This window comes from Carassius carassius, chromosome 8, assembly GCF_963082965.1.
Source record: "Carassius carassius chromosome 8, fCarCar2.1, whole genome shotgun sequence".
Classification (NCBI taxonomy): Eukaryota; Metazoa; Chordata; class Actinopteri; order Cypriniformes; family Cyprinidae; genus Carassius; species Carassius carassius.
Genome location: NC_081762.1, coordinates 1,341,454 through 1,354,807, shown reverse-complemented (window position 1 = coordinate 1,354,807; position 13,354 = coordinate 1,341,454). Strand labels below are relative to the sequence as shown.

The window sequence follows — 13,354 nt, the reverse complement described above, 5'->3', positions numbered from 1 at the left end:
ATTTTCATGACTATTTGGTCATTTGGACTATTTGAAACTTTTGGTCTGTACTGTATATATATATTTTGCACTACATAAAATTATACTGTTGATGTGCAAAGTCAAATAGTGGTTCAGCTGATTTTATACTAGCAGTGTACATACACACATCTCAGAAATGTTGAACACAGAAACCACAGTGGTTCATGAGTGTTTACGTGTGCAAACCTCCACAAACTTCATATTTGCTCTCACTGCTGTTTATGAAAAATAATTGAGCTATTCTGTGCCACAGCTCATCTTGCAGGTCCTTTTGAGTTGCAAGTGTGTATGTGTGTGTTCATCTGGTCTCAGATGCTGCAGTCAACCAAAAATGCAGAATGCAACACTTCAGATGCAACATGTGTTTATGTCGTGCTGCTCTATATTTGCTGACTTGCACTGTGTGCCAGAAAAGCATCAACACACTGAACCAGAACCAGATGAGAGACCACAGACACACACACTCAGCCTACTGAGAAGATAAATGTCACACTTGTACTGCTGTGTGTGGTTTGTGCTGCACTAGAATCGACACAAACAGAGACACACAGAAATATCTGCAGACCCACAAATGCATCTATACTCTGAATGATGACTGATATCTGCATGTGTCTGAATCAGATGGAGCTTCGCTGGTTTCTAGTGGGTTTGAAATCTCCAGTTCATGCAGGTGTTGAGAATCACATTAACTAGCATCATTATCCATTAACTAGAGTTTGTTTCTTTTTCAGGTTTGTAGAAATGTAGCATTGCATCAGTGTCTCATCAATGGATGCTCTGCAGTGAATGGGTGCCGTCAGAACAAAAACATCACAATAATCCACAGCACTCCAGGCCATCAGTGAACATCTGGAGAAGACAAAAGCTGAAACAAATCCAGCATTAAGATGGTTTTAACTCAAACACATAGAGTCTATAATCCATAATAACACTTCTCCAGTGAAAAAGTGTTCTGGTCTGAATCAGGAGAGAAATCTGCACGGATCAAGCAGCATTTAAACAGCTCTAAACTAATATGTGTCTGGATTCTGATGTGAGAGACAACAAGAGATGCACTTTTTCAGCTGTTTGGACTCTCATCCTGACGGCACCCATTCACTGCAGAGCATCCATTAATGAGACACTGATGCAATGCTACATCTCTACAAATCTGATGAAGAAACAAACTCATCCTGAGTTTTTGAATGTAAACTTTTGACTAGAACTGTATTAGTTTAGAGCTGTTTAAACGCTGCTTGATCTGTGCAGATTTCTCTCCTGATTCAGACCAGAACACTTTTTCACTGGAGGAAGAGTTATTATGGATTATAGACTCTATGTGTTTGAGTTAAAACCATCTTAATGCTGGATTTGTTTCAGCTTTTGTCTTCTCCAGATGTTCACTGATGGACTGGAGTGCTGTGGATTATTGTGATGTTTTTATCAGCTCTCATTCTGACGGCACCCATTCACTGCAGAGCAAATGTAAATTTTTCCATGCACTATTTTTTGTAAAGCCCCTATAAAACACCTACACGCCGCTTATCAAATAAAATCCATATTTGCTTTATTATGTGGATAAATGTACTAAAAATGAAAAGAAAGACACTGAAGAACCATATTTACTTGTTAGAATGAATAAACATTGTCAGGTTTTACCATCATAGCTTTCTATATGAACAAAAAATACTTTTTAATTTCACTTAAATGATACTTCACTACTTGATATTTAAAAATAAAATTAATGCTTTATGTAAAAAGTTTATTTTTTTAAATTAGCATCATGCTAAAATGTAAAAGACGAATATGCTAATGCAGCTTCTTATTATAGTTGGACAATCATTGCCAGTGTGCAGTTAAAGTTTGATAAGTCACAGTTTCATTGCTATAACACTTTCTGAAATACAAGTGAAAGACTATTGCATTGGAATTTTTCGGCAGCCTATTAGAGGAGTTTTCTTTCTCTTTACAGCTGACAGAAGGGACTCTGAAATGAGGTCAGTCTCACTTCTCTTTGTCTAAAGGCCAATCTGAACAGAATCAGATTCATTATCTTCACACCTAAAGCCAAATTAACACTACGTTTCATCATGTATGTATGTATATATATATAATATATATATATATATATATATATATATATATATATATATTAAAAAAAGAAGTTTACACAGATGCAAAGTGAAGCAATGAAATCAAATGATGCAAACACCACATATGCATTTCTGAACGCTTTTTTATTAAAAAACCGGTCAGAATATAATCTTGCTGCTCGCTGGGTCACGGCGAGCCCAGTCTTTGTGCTGGTGCATGCTGGGATGGCCCACGTGGGGCTGAAAGTCAAGTCCAGCGGCGTGCAGCAGGAGTTAGACACCAGACAACATGCTAATGCACGCTTCAGCATCTGCGGCAGTCACAAGAGCGATACGATACGGTACTGGATTCACCGGATCAGGAGAGCGAGACCTGCGCCGATCCCAGCGCATCCCACCACAGCCATCAAAGCATTACGAATCACAGACTCCACGTCCTCCTCGCGGAAAAACTCCACGAATCCAAGCTGCGCAGACACAAAGAGACACACATTAGACCTCAAAACACGGTCAAAACTTTCTGAATGCTTCAAAACCCACTTTTTCTTACAGTTATTGGGGTTAATGGAGATGCATGGGAGATTAATGGCAGTCTGTCTGATACACGAGCTACTGGGGTCGAGTTTCACATGTGTTGAATGGACTGAACTTCACCCGTGTGTGTGTGTGTGTGTGTGTATGTGAGAGAGCGAGAGAGAGATCACACACATGAGAACAGCTCTGAATTATGCAGTGAAGGAAACACAAGCTGTTCCCATTCGAGTGTGCGTGAGATTTTCCTCTGGTGTCACTCACCCAGCTCTTGTTGTTGAGGAGCCAGTCGTGCTGTTCTGAGATCAGATAGCAGGAGATCTGATCGGCCACGACCTCGATGCACCGCTCTCTCTGCAGCTCCTTCAGACGCGAGCACACCGCCGCCCCGAAGGCCACCAGACTCACAATACGGCCCCAGTTCGTCGTGTTGTCTTTGAACATTGACTTTGCTATAGAGCTGATGACGCTCATGTCATCCTCTTGAGAGTCCAGCTGCAGACGCTGCACCATACCTACACACACACACACACACTTAACATCAGCAACTCAACCCACATCAGACATTCAAATACACTTATTTAACTTTCCAGTCAGAAATCTCATGCATTGATCCTGACACCCAATTCAGATCAATATCTGACAGGAGCAATAAAACAGGTGGTTCACACGCCCCGCCCCCTTTTTGATTGACAGATTTTTTTTTGTTAATGCGTTAAGTAACAATGGGAACTTAGAAGATAGAAAAAAAAATACAGAAATTGACAAACGTTGCTGAATATGGTTTTATAAAATAACGATTCTTTAAACGCGAAAAAAAAACTCTGGGTTAATGAAGGGTGAACGCTTTATTGGTGTTCTGATGAATCGTAATCGTGAAGAATAACTTATGAAAACTCAAGAGAGAGATCTAAATTTGAACATGGAGAATGTACTAAAACAATCCGATTTCACGTCCTGCGCGCTTCAGTTTCGTTCCACCCAGCACTTCATTTGGAAACAGCTCTTCTGACGCGCGCCCGGAGGCGTGTGCACGCGCTGATAAGGGGAACTTTCGCGTTTCTGAGAATCGCTGAAGAACTTGCGGTTTGACTAGAAACCAAAAAAAAAACCTTCCGAGAAAAAAACCCCTCTACCGAGAAACAGGTTTAGAGGTTATTTAAGTTCAAATTACAACAGAAAAAATATATATAAAATAATTAAAACTATAAAGTAAAATAAAACGACCACGTGATCAGAAAGCGATACATTCCAGGAAACCGCGTAATATTGATTTTACAAACAAATAAATAAAAAGCTAAATAGTTTGAATATAGTTATGTACTATTACTATTACTAGAATTAGACGGTCAACTGACGTCACGCGTCTCGCCGGAGTTAAAAGTCAGACAAACGCTTCATTGTTGCCAGACCCGCGGTTTGTTTCAAAAACCAGGCAACCGCACAGCTTTGTTTGGGGATTACAGCGAGTGCGCATGCGCTCCTCTTACCTTTATACGTGATCTCGTGCTTTAAGAGAACGCCCGCGACAACGCGATTCATTGTCGGTAACGCGTGATGCTGCTTCCGGTCCCGCGGACACATTCCCGTGTACGTGCGATAGAAATCCAACAGAAGCTGTCTTGTGTCTCGGTCCAGCTCGGAACCGAGTTCCTGCGGGTCCGGTGTGTTCGGTAGAGATCCGTCCGCCGCGGAAACAAAGCGTCCGTCCAGCTGGAGTCCCTTCAGGCCATTCGTTCCCGGTCTTAACGGCTTCATCGCGGCGTCGGTTTCATCCGCGTACCCGTCGAGCTCGTCCTCGGCCCGCGCTTTAAGTGCGGGCGCGGGCACGAGCGCCGTGTGCGCGCCGAGTAGACCAACCGTAGTCGTTCTTCTGATCAAACTCAAAGACATATTCTCGATCACGACGCGATATAGTGCCTTAAACACGACCTAGACTATTAAGATGAGAGCTTCGAGTTGTTTTGAGCTCTGAAGGTTATAGTTTAGTCTATAAAGGTTATAAGTGCAGGTCGACACTCGCCCAAGAGTGAAGCGGAAGTAGATACAAAGCTCAGCTGCTTATACTGTGAGGTCCACGTGACGTATTTCTCCGAGACGCCGCCCTTAAATCCTTATATGGATGGACTTCCTTTCTTCCGCGATGTACTTCTCTTCGAGTTATTTCCATGGTTATTTCGAGCTGGCTGTGGGTGAAATTAGCTTTCCCTACCGCACACAAATAATCTGTCAAGAATAAATAACGCGTTATATTCGTTATATATATGACTGTTGTGAAAGATTCATCTCGATTAATCGCATCCAAATAAAAGTTTTTGTTTACATATTATATGTGTGTATATTTATTATGTACAAATACATACAAACACATGTATGTATATATTTAAGGAAAATATTTATATATTAAATATAAAATAAGAATTTAAATGTATATACATCTAGAAAACTTTCTTTAATATACTGTATGCCTGTATATTTATATATACATAATAAATACATATATGATATATCTCGATTAATAGTTTGGCAGCACTGATATATATATATACACAGACATACACTGCTAGTCAAGTTTTTGAACAGTATGATCTTTAATGTTTTCTTTAATGTGGTGTCTTCTGCTCACCAAGCCTTCGTTTATTTAATACAAAGTACGGCAAAAACAGTAATATTTGGAAATATTTTTACTAGTTTTCTAGTTCAGATCAGTATATATAGAATGATTTCTGAAGATCATGTGACACTGAAGACTGGAGGAATGATGCTGAAAATACAGCGGAGCATCACAGAAATAAATTACACTTTAACAGAGATTCAAAAAAAAAAAAAAGATATTTTACATAGTAACAATTTTTAAAAATGTCTTTGATGTATTTTGGATCAAATAAATGCAGCCTTGCTGAGAAGAAGAGACTTCTTTAAAAAACATTACAAATCTTAGTTAAACATTTTTTGACTGGTAATACACACTTTTTATGTTTTGTTTATGTTAAAACTGTGTCTATTTTCTTATTTTTGATATTACTTTCCCTATTTAATTTAACTTATTTACACACATTGTAAACACTATATTTTTGAACATTTAAAATATTATTATTATTATTATTATTCATGACCCACTGATTTGAAATGATTCCTTCCTGTAAGTGTTTTGAGTAAAGACCTCTAAACTTCTGTCACTAGTGACCTCTGCTGGACATAATAACAATAACAGATCAGATTACTGGAGTGTTCAGAATTATTAAAGAGAGATCTCAAAAGCGAAGCTTAATTTAGATTTGTAACATTTTATTTCAAATTCTACCTTTTACACACAAACACTGTAGATTTGATAACATCAGCACGTACGTTATCTTCATACATCACTCTATTTACTGTACAGCAGCATACATTAAACATCTACACTATCACAATCACACCCACACACACACACACATCCCCTCAAAATCAAATTAGTCTATATATACACACATACAGTGCTGTGGAAAAGGTTTTGCCCCCTTCCAGTTTTTAATGTTTTGCACACGTCACATATGAATCGCTGCATGATTTTTAAGTTGAATAAATGGTTTTATTTATTTATTTTTTTAAATCCACTGGTAAAAAGACCATTGTTTCTAAAGTCAATGATCAATCATGTTAAATATTAGTGTTCTCAATATTGACCAAAATAAAATAGATTATGATTTTTGGCCTTTTCGACCAGCCCTGAAATAAAATCCTATTTATTTTCAGATAAAATATGATCGATTTTAGCTGCACTGATCACTTCTGTCACGTGATCAAAGTGACAATCTGCAGCATAACAACAAACATCAACAAATAGAAATGCGCTATCTGTGTGACTGATCGACGGCTCAACCAATCAGAGCGAGGATTTCCGCGCGGTGTGGGCGTGACCTCCGTGAGTTGCACTCGGGACCAGATAAATCACGATTTCTTTCTGTTCATGTATCCACATAAGCAAATACCAGCTAAAATCACGAATGCGTTTGTTCAGAATGTCTCGTTTGTTAAACTTGCGCGGGGTTTGTGCTGTTTCTCTCAATGATCGGTACCTGCTTCTCTTCTTCAGACTCCAGCTCCAGAGTGTCCGGATTCTCTGACATTATTCCCGCGACACAAACACTGAAAATAAAACCGGTCCTCCGTCAACAAAAACGAGATTTTAACGCGATTCAGGCGCGATTATTTGAGATTTATTGCAGCAATATTCCCTCAACACCGAAATGGTGAATGACGCATCTGACGTAAGCAGTCATGGGCGGGACTCGGTGTGGAAGCGACCAATGAGAGCGCGGCGTGATGACTTTTATATGATAGTTAAAGCAATTCCACTTTACTGTGTGCACACGAATCGGAAAGTTACAGCGGAATAAACGTAATTAACTAACTAAATATAATATACCAGTTCTGGGTATAAGATGATTTGACATAAATGCGCCGCGTGATATCGCTGTTAAGCGCTTCTCATTTGTTTTTGTCAAAACAAGCTTGTACATACAACACACATCTGAATCCAAAACATATCGACATGTTTTGGAATTTAATTATTAATATATATATATATATATATATATATATATATATATATATATATATATATATATATATATATATATATATATATATATATATGTTTTGTTTTACAGCTCCGAGATTATCGGTATTAACAGCTTTTTGTATTTTACACAATCGTATGGAATGATTTCAAAGGAAATAAATCTACTAAAACTGACTTTTTAAACGAAATAGTCGCCTGTTATTATGAAATCGTTACAGAAATGCCTGACACGTCGACTTGTGGGTTCATATAAAATGTATTAAACGTCAGATCACGTTTATTAGGTCAGATTTTAAGGAAGTGATGAAGTCTCCGGTTTGTGTATCCTGGATCCGGATGACGTCGGTGAACGGAACAGGTGCTCACGTTCAGTCCGCGTCGAGAGCTCTGATTGGATGAGAGACGCTCGAGTGTATCCTGATTGGCTGAGCGGTCATGGGGCGTGTCCACAGGTGAGTGCTGCGCTTCTAGCGTACAGGGAAGTGAACAGTTCAACAGACAACATCTCACACTGGACGTCATTATACATTTATAAACTGGCAGATGTGGTAAGTTAGAATGCTTTATTTTTTTATTTATTTTGTTACCCTGATACAAATGTAGAGAAATAAATAAGATTTTTTTTCCCTAGAAAAATTGTTTATCTACCTGCTTGAGTGTTTTTGGAAGTCTAAGGATTTCTTATAACCTGTAATGCTAGATAAGGCATTCGGAGGGTAAACTGAACTCCCAAGGAGTGATTTCTAGGTGATGTGGTTGGTAAAGATGATGTGGATGTTGGTGGAGGTATTATTAGCAGGGAGGGATGACCACACTGACCAAGAGGAACCGGCGCTCTGAGGCTCCAGCGGACCGATGGAGTAACGCTGAGGAGAAGGAGGAGAAAACAGACGGCACGGATGAGGAACAGGACACCGACTCCAAATCACTGAGACTCACTCTGATGGAGGAGATTCTGCTGCTGGGGCTCAAAGATAAAGAGGTTTCACACGCACACACACACACACACACACACACACACACACACACACACACACACACACACACACACACACACACACACACACACACTCGTCTGGTAAGACTGGTCAGGTAGTCTTTCAGTCCTGGAGCTCATGCAGTGTTGTGTAATGGTTGAAAATGCTACTCGTGTTATTCTGCAAAAATCAGGTTCAACCGGTTATAAGCGTCTCAAATGGTAAAATGGTTGAGCTGCTCTGTTTGACCAGAGATCATGATAAAACCAAACAAGAGAGAATGGAGATTTACACACGACGAAATACACTGCCAAAAATAAGCTTTGCATCTGAAAATAATTCAAATGTCAGAAAGAGCTTTATTGCTAAGTATGTTTACAAACACGAAGAATTTGAATTGAGCTTCCAGTGCAGAAGAAAATACAGATATAGTGCAAAATGAACATTATTGTGGAGACATACATAGGAATAATAACACTAATATAAGAAAAACAGAACACTAAATAATGCACTATATGTAGAAGGAGAAATATAGAGAAAAAAACATGTAATTGTTTTAATTAATATATAGATATGTAATATACAAGTTACAGTTTGTGTAGTTTCTAATAGTAAATACTGATTATAAAATTAACTAGACAGACAGTATGGTTTAATGGTTTAAGTTTTTCACAGTTCAGTTTGTATTGCCATTTTGGGGTCACGGTTTCTGTTTGGTTCGGTATTGGGTGGAGGTAAGCTTAATGTGATCATCAATCATAGCTCCAAGGTGTCTGTCTGTTTTTGAAGGAGTTATGGTTGATGTGCCTAACCTGATGGTGAAATTGTGATGAAACGATGGGTTTGCTGGAACCACAAGGAGTTCTGTCTTGGCAAGGTTGAGTTGAAGGTGATGGTCCATCATCCAGCAAGAAATGTCTGTAGAAAAGCTGAGATGCGAATGGCTACCGTCGGATCATCAGGATGGAATGAGAGGTAGAGTTGAGTGTCATCAGCATAGCAGTGGTATGAAAAGCCATGTTTCTGAATGACAGAACCTAACGATGCCATGTAGACAGAGAAGAGAAGTGGTCCAAGAACTGAGCCCTGAGGCACCCCAGTTAGATGTTGTGACTTGGACACCTCACCTCTCCAAGATACTTTGAAGGACCTATCTGGTAGGTAAGACTCAAACCATTGAAGTGTGGTTCCTGAGATGCCTTTTGCCAGTAGGGTTGATAGGAGGATCTGGTGGTTAACCGTGTCAAAAGCAGTGGACAGATCAAGCAGGATAAGTACTGAAGATTTGGATTCCACTCTTGCCAGTCTTAGAGCTTCAACAACTGAGAGCAAGGCCGTCTCAGTTGAATGTCCTCTTCTGAAGCCAGATTGGTTGCTGTCAAGGAGGTTGTTGTGTGTGAGAAATGTAGAGACTTGGTTGAACACAGCTCGTTCAAGTGTTTTTGCAATGAAAGGAAGAAGGGAAACTGGTCTGTAGTTCTCTAAAAGAGATGGGTTGAGGTTGGGTTTCTTAAGTAGTGGAGTTATACAAGTCTGTCTAAATGATGAGGGAAAAACACCAGTGTGGAGGGATGTGTTGATGATGTGAGTGAGTGAAGGTACAACTGCAGGAGAAATGGCTTGAAGGAGATGAGATGGAATAGGATCAAGCGGGGAAGTAGTAACCATAGTTACTATGAAACCATTGCAGATAGCCGGGAGGGTGAAAGTGAGTGCAGGTTACATTGAAAGATGATGAGGGGTGTGGAGGGGTAAGTGATTTGTCAGGGACCATGTTGAGGTTAAGAGTGAGGAGGAAGGCAAGGCAAGTTTATTTATATAGCACATTTCGTACACAATGGTAATTCAAAGTGCTTTACATAATAGAAAGTAAAATAATCATGAAGAAAAATAATAACAAAAAATAAAACAAGCAATTTTAAAACTTTTAAAATGATTAAAACATTTAAAAACAGAAAATGACTTTACATAAAAAATAAAATAAAATAAAAAAACAGTGAAAAATATATTGCAATCAGTTCGGACAGTACACAGTGCTCATTCAATAAATGCACAGCTAAACAGATGTGTTTTGAGTCTAGATTTAAATGTGACTAGTGTTTTAGCAGCACATCTGATCTCTTCTGGAAGCTGATTCCAGCTGCGGGCGGCATAGTGACTAAAGGCGGACTCCCCTTGTTTTGTGTGAACCCTTGGTATTTCTAACTGACTCGATCCTAATGATCTGAGTGCTCTGTTAGGTTTATATTCAGTGAGCATATCTGCTATATATTTCGGTCCTAGGTCATTTAGTGACTTATATACGAGTAAAAGTACTTTAAAATCAATCCTAAATGTAACTGGAAGCCAGTGTAAGGACCTGAGGACTGGTGTGATATGCTCAGATTTTCTGGTTCTAGTCAGAATCCTGGCAGCAGTGTTCTGGATGAGCTGCAGCTGTCTAATGGTCTTTTTGGGAAGGCCGGTGAGGAGCCCATTACAATAGGCCACCCTGCTGGTGATAAAGGCATGAATAAGTTTCTCCAAGTCTTGGCTGGAAACAAAAGATCTAATTCTTGCAATGTTTTTTAAATGATAGTATGCTGATTTAGTTACTGCTTTGACATGACTATTGAAACTAAGGTCTGTCTCCAGAATCACACCAGGATTCCTGACTTGATTTTTAGTTGTTTGACCCCTAGAGTCAAGGTATGCATTCACCTTGAACACTTCATCTTTGTTTCCAAATGCAATGACTCAGTTTTTTCCTTGTTTAACTGAAGAAAGTTCTGGCACATCCAACTATTAATTTCATCAATGCATTGGCAGAGGGAGTCAATGGGGCTGTAGTCATTTGGAGATAAGGCTAGGTAAATCTGGGTATCATCAGCATAGCTGTGATAGGCATTTTGGTTCTTTCTCATTATTTGACTTAGTTTTGAGCATATACAGGCTAAACAAGAGCGGTGCAAGAATTGAGCCTTGTGGGACTCCGCATGTCATGGACGTCCACTTAGACTTATGCTCTCCTAGACTCACATAATAACCTCTCCCTTCTAAGTATGACCTGAACCATTTTTGAGTACCATCCCAGAAAGCCCGACCCAGTTTTCCAGTCTCTCTAGTAGTATGTTATGATCGACAGTGTCAAATGCAGCACTGAGATCTAGCAATACCAGCACCGATGTTTTGCCAGAGTCACAATTTAAGCGAATATCATTGAAGTGATCCGAGGTGTGCAGTGGAGTAACCAGAACATGATCAGTAGAGCAGTGTCACGTATAAATAAGCTCCAGTTGGTTGCCTGATTTGTGAGTAGCAGTAGTTCACACTCTTCTGAGATCAAGAGAGACGAGCAGAGTGTGGAAGTCTGCATATGATTTGCGATACATAATCCAATTGGAGCCCTTCAAAACAATCAACTGAAATAAGCCAAAAAAAGTATGATGTTTATAAATAAAATATCCATATTTGTGTTCCAAATCCAACACAAATCTACCAACATATTCAGGTGAGCATCTGTATATATAGATTGTGCTCCATGATGCACACACATCGTTAAGTGTTTTAAGTTTAACGGTGACTTGATTGCTGATAAATTGTTTGCGAATGGGCGCGTGTATATGTGTCCCTGGAGCACAAAATCAGTCATCAGTAGCACAGGTATATTTGTAGCAATAGATAGACAACAATACATTGTATGATTCAAAATTATACATTTTTCTTTTATGCCAAAAATCATTAGGATATTAAGTAAAGATCATGTTCCATGAAGATATTTAGTAAATGTCCTACCGTAAATATATCAAAACTTAATTTTTGGTTAGTAATATGCATTGCTAAGAACTTAATTTGGACAACTTTAAAGATGATTTTCTCAATATTTAGATTTTTTTCGCATCACCAGATTCCAGATCTTTAAATATTGGATGAAACCTATGTGTATGCTGTACAGATATACTCTTAATAGTTAGATAATCAGATGGAGAGATATTCAGATGTCTGTATTCAGCAGATGCATCGGCTGGTATCAGTTTTTTGATGATAATTGCAGGAGTGTGTTCAGACTTGAGAATTCAACAGGTGTGTCTCTGCATTTGTTCTTGTGTAAAGTCTCTGAGCAAACTTCCTTGTAACTTGGTGATTATAAAACTTGTATGTGTGTATGAGACGGTGTGTGTGTGTGGTAAGTTGATAGAAAATACAGATAGTACAGTAGAAAATCCATTACACCTATGAAATTAACCCATAAAACATAAAATCCAGCATTACTAAACAACACTGCAAAAATGTTTTTTTTGTCCGTGTTTTAATTTACCATCTAAAGTTTTGTTGGAACAGAAAGGAATCCTTCAGTTTTTCAATTTCAGCTTGTTTGACTTCACTAAGTTTTTCTCTCTGTTGTTTAATTATTTACAGAAGCAACCACTTTATTGCTCAAATAACATGGTTTTTATTCTTTCCTGCTTGTTTGAGGTCAGAGCTGGTTTGCATTGAAACATCCGCGTGGTGCAACTCCTGCTTTACATGTCGAATGAGAAAGAGTATCAGAAAAAAGTTAGTGTTAGAATTTGTGCATTTTAATGTGTTTCAAAGACCAAAACAATCCAAAGTAATGCATGGTAAAATAACCGACTGAGTGATAATTAAAATAAAAATAACATTTTTGGGTCACACATTATTTTTTTTAAGTGCCCTTGATACACTGTAATTATACATTTAAGTACTGAATAATATTAATTAACTGCATGTACTTACTATATGATTAGGGTTAGGTAAGTGTTACTTGCATGCAATTATGCATAATTTATTGTTATTATAATAGTAAGTATAGTACATGTAATGTGTGTACCTTAAAATAAAAAGTTAACAATTTTTGGACTCTGATTATATAATCAAGATCACATGTACTCATTTACTACCTGTCTGTCAGTGTCTGGGTTGTGTTCCCTGGGTTTCCACTAGGTGTCCTCCTTTCTCACGGTGTCTGTCTCCTTATCACTTCCTGTTCCCTTATTTGGTCACCTTCCTCCTGTTTAGTATTGATTGTTCCCCACCTGTCTCCTGTTCCCTCATTATCCTTCTGTGTATTTATACCCGGTCTGTCTGAGTCTGTGTTACGGAGTCCTTGTTTAATGTTTGAGAGTTAATTCATGTCCGTCGCTTCTTGCCTTGCTTTGCCTTGTCTTCGTGTCTTGTTTATGTTGGAT

The 13,354-nt window shown here is 38.6% G+C and overlaps 2 protein-coding genes across 2 annotated transcripts in view; one reads left to right on the top strand and one right to left on the bottom strand.

The window, feature by feature from the left end:
• Positions 1-2,218: 2,218 nt before the first annotated feature.
• On the bottom strand, positions 2,219-4,670 carry LOC132144939 (induced myeloid leukemia cell differentiation protein Mcl-1-like). The gene is made up of 3 exons (XM_059555533.1): positions 4,115-4,670; positions 2,889-3,139; positions 2,219-2,560 (listed from the first exon to the last, which is right to left on the bottom strand). The coding sequence occupies exons 1-3, from the start codon at positions 4,515-4,517 to the stop codon at positions 2,444-2,446; spliced, it is 771 nt and encodes a 256-aa protein (XP_059411516.1). The 5' UTR covers positions 4,518-4,670; the 3' UTR covers positions 2,219-2,443.
• A 2,646-nt stretch (positions 4,671-7,316) lies between these two features.
• LOC132144938 (Golgi phosphoprotein 3-like) overlaps positions 7,317-13,354 on the top strand; it is a 9,870-nt gene continuing 3,832 nt past the window's right edge. Inside the window, exons 1-2 of the mRNA XM_059555532.1 lie at positions 7,317-7,736; positions 7,975-8,170. Of these exons, the coding sequence (XP_059411515.1) occupies positions 7,994-8,170 (177 nt within the window). The 5' untranslated portion in view covers positions 7,317-7,736; positions 7,975-7,993. The remainder of the gene's footprint in view (positions 7,737-7,974; positions 8,171-13,354) is intronic.

Bases quoted from the DNA above. Each gene is read 5' to 3' on its own strand.
- LOC132144939 (XM_059555533.1), bottom strand. From the start codon at position 4,517: ATGTCTTTGAGTTTGATCAGAAGAACGACTACGGTTGGTCTACTCGGC. The intron at 3,140-4,114 runs GTAAGAGGAGCG...GTGTGTGTGTAG, and splicing joins GCACGAGATCACGTATAAAG to GTATGGTGCAGCGTCTGCAG. The intron at 2,561-2,888 runs GTGAGTGACACC...GTGTCTGCGCAG, and splicing joins TCCTCAACAACAAGAGCTGG to CTTGGATTCGTGGAGTTTTT.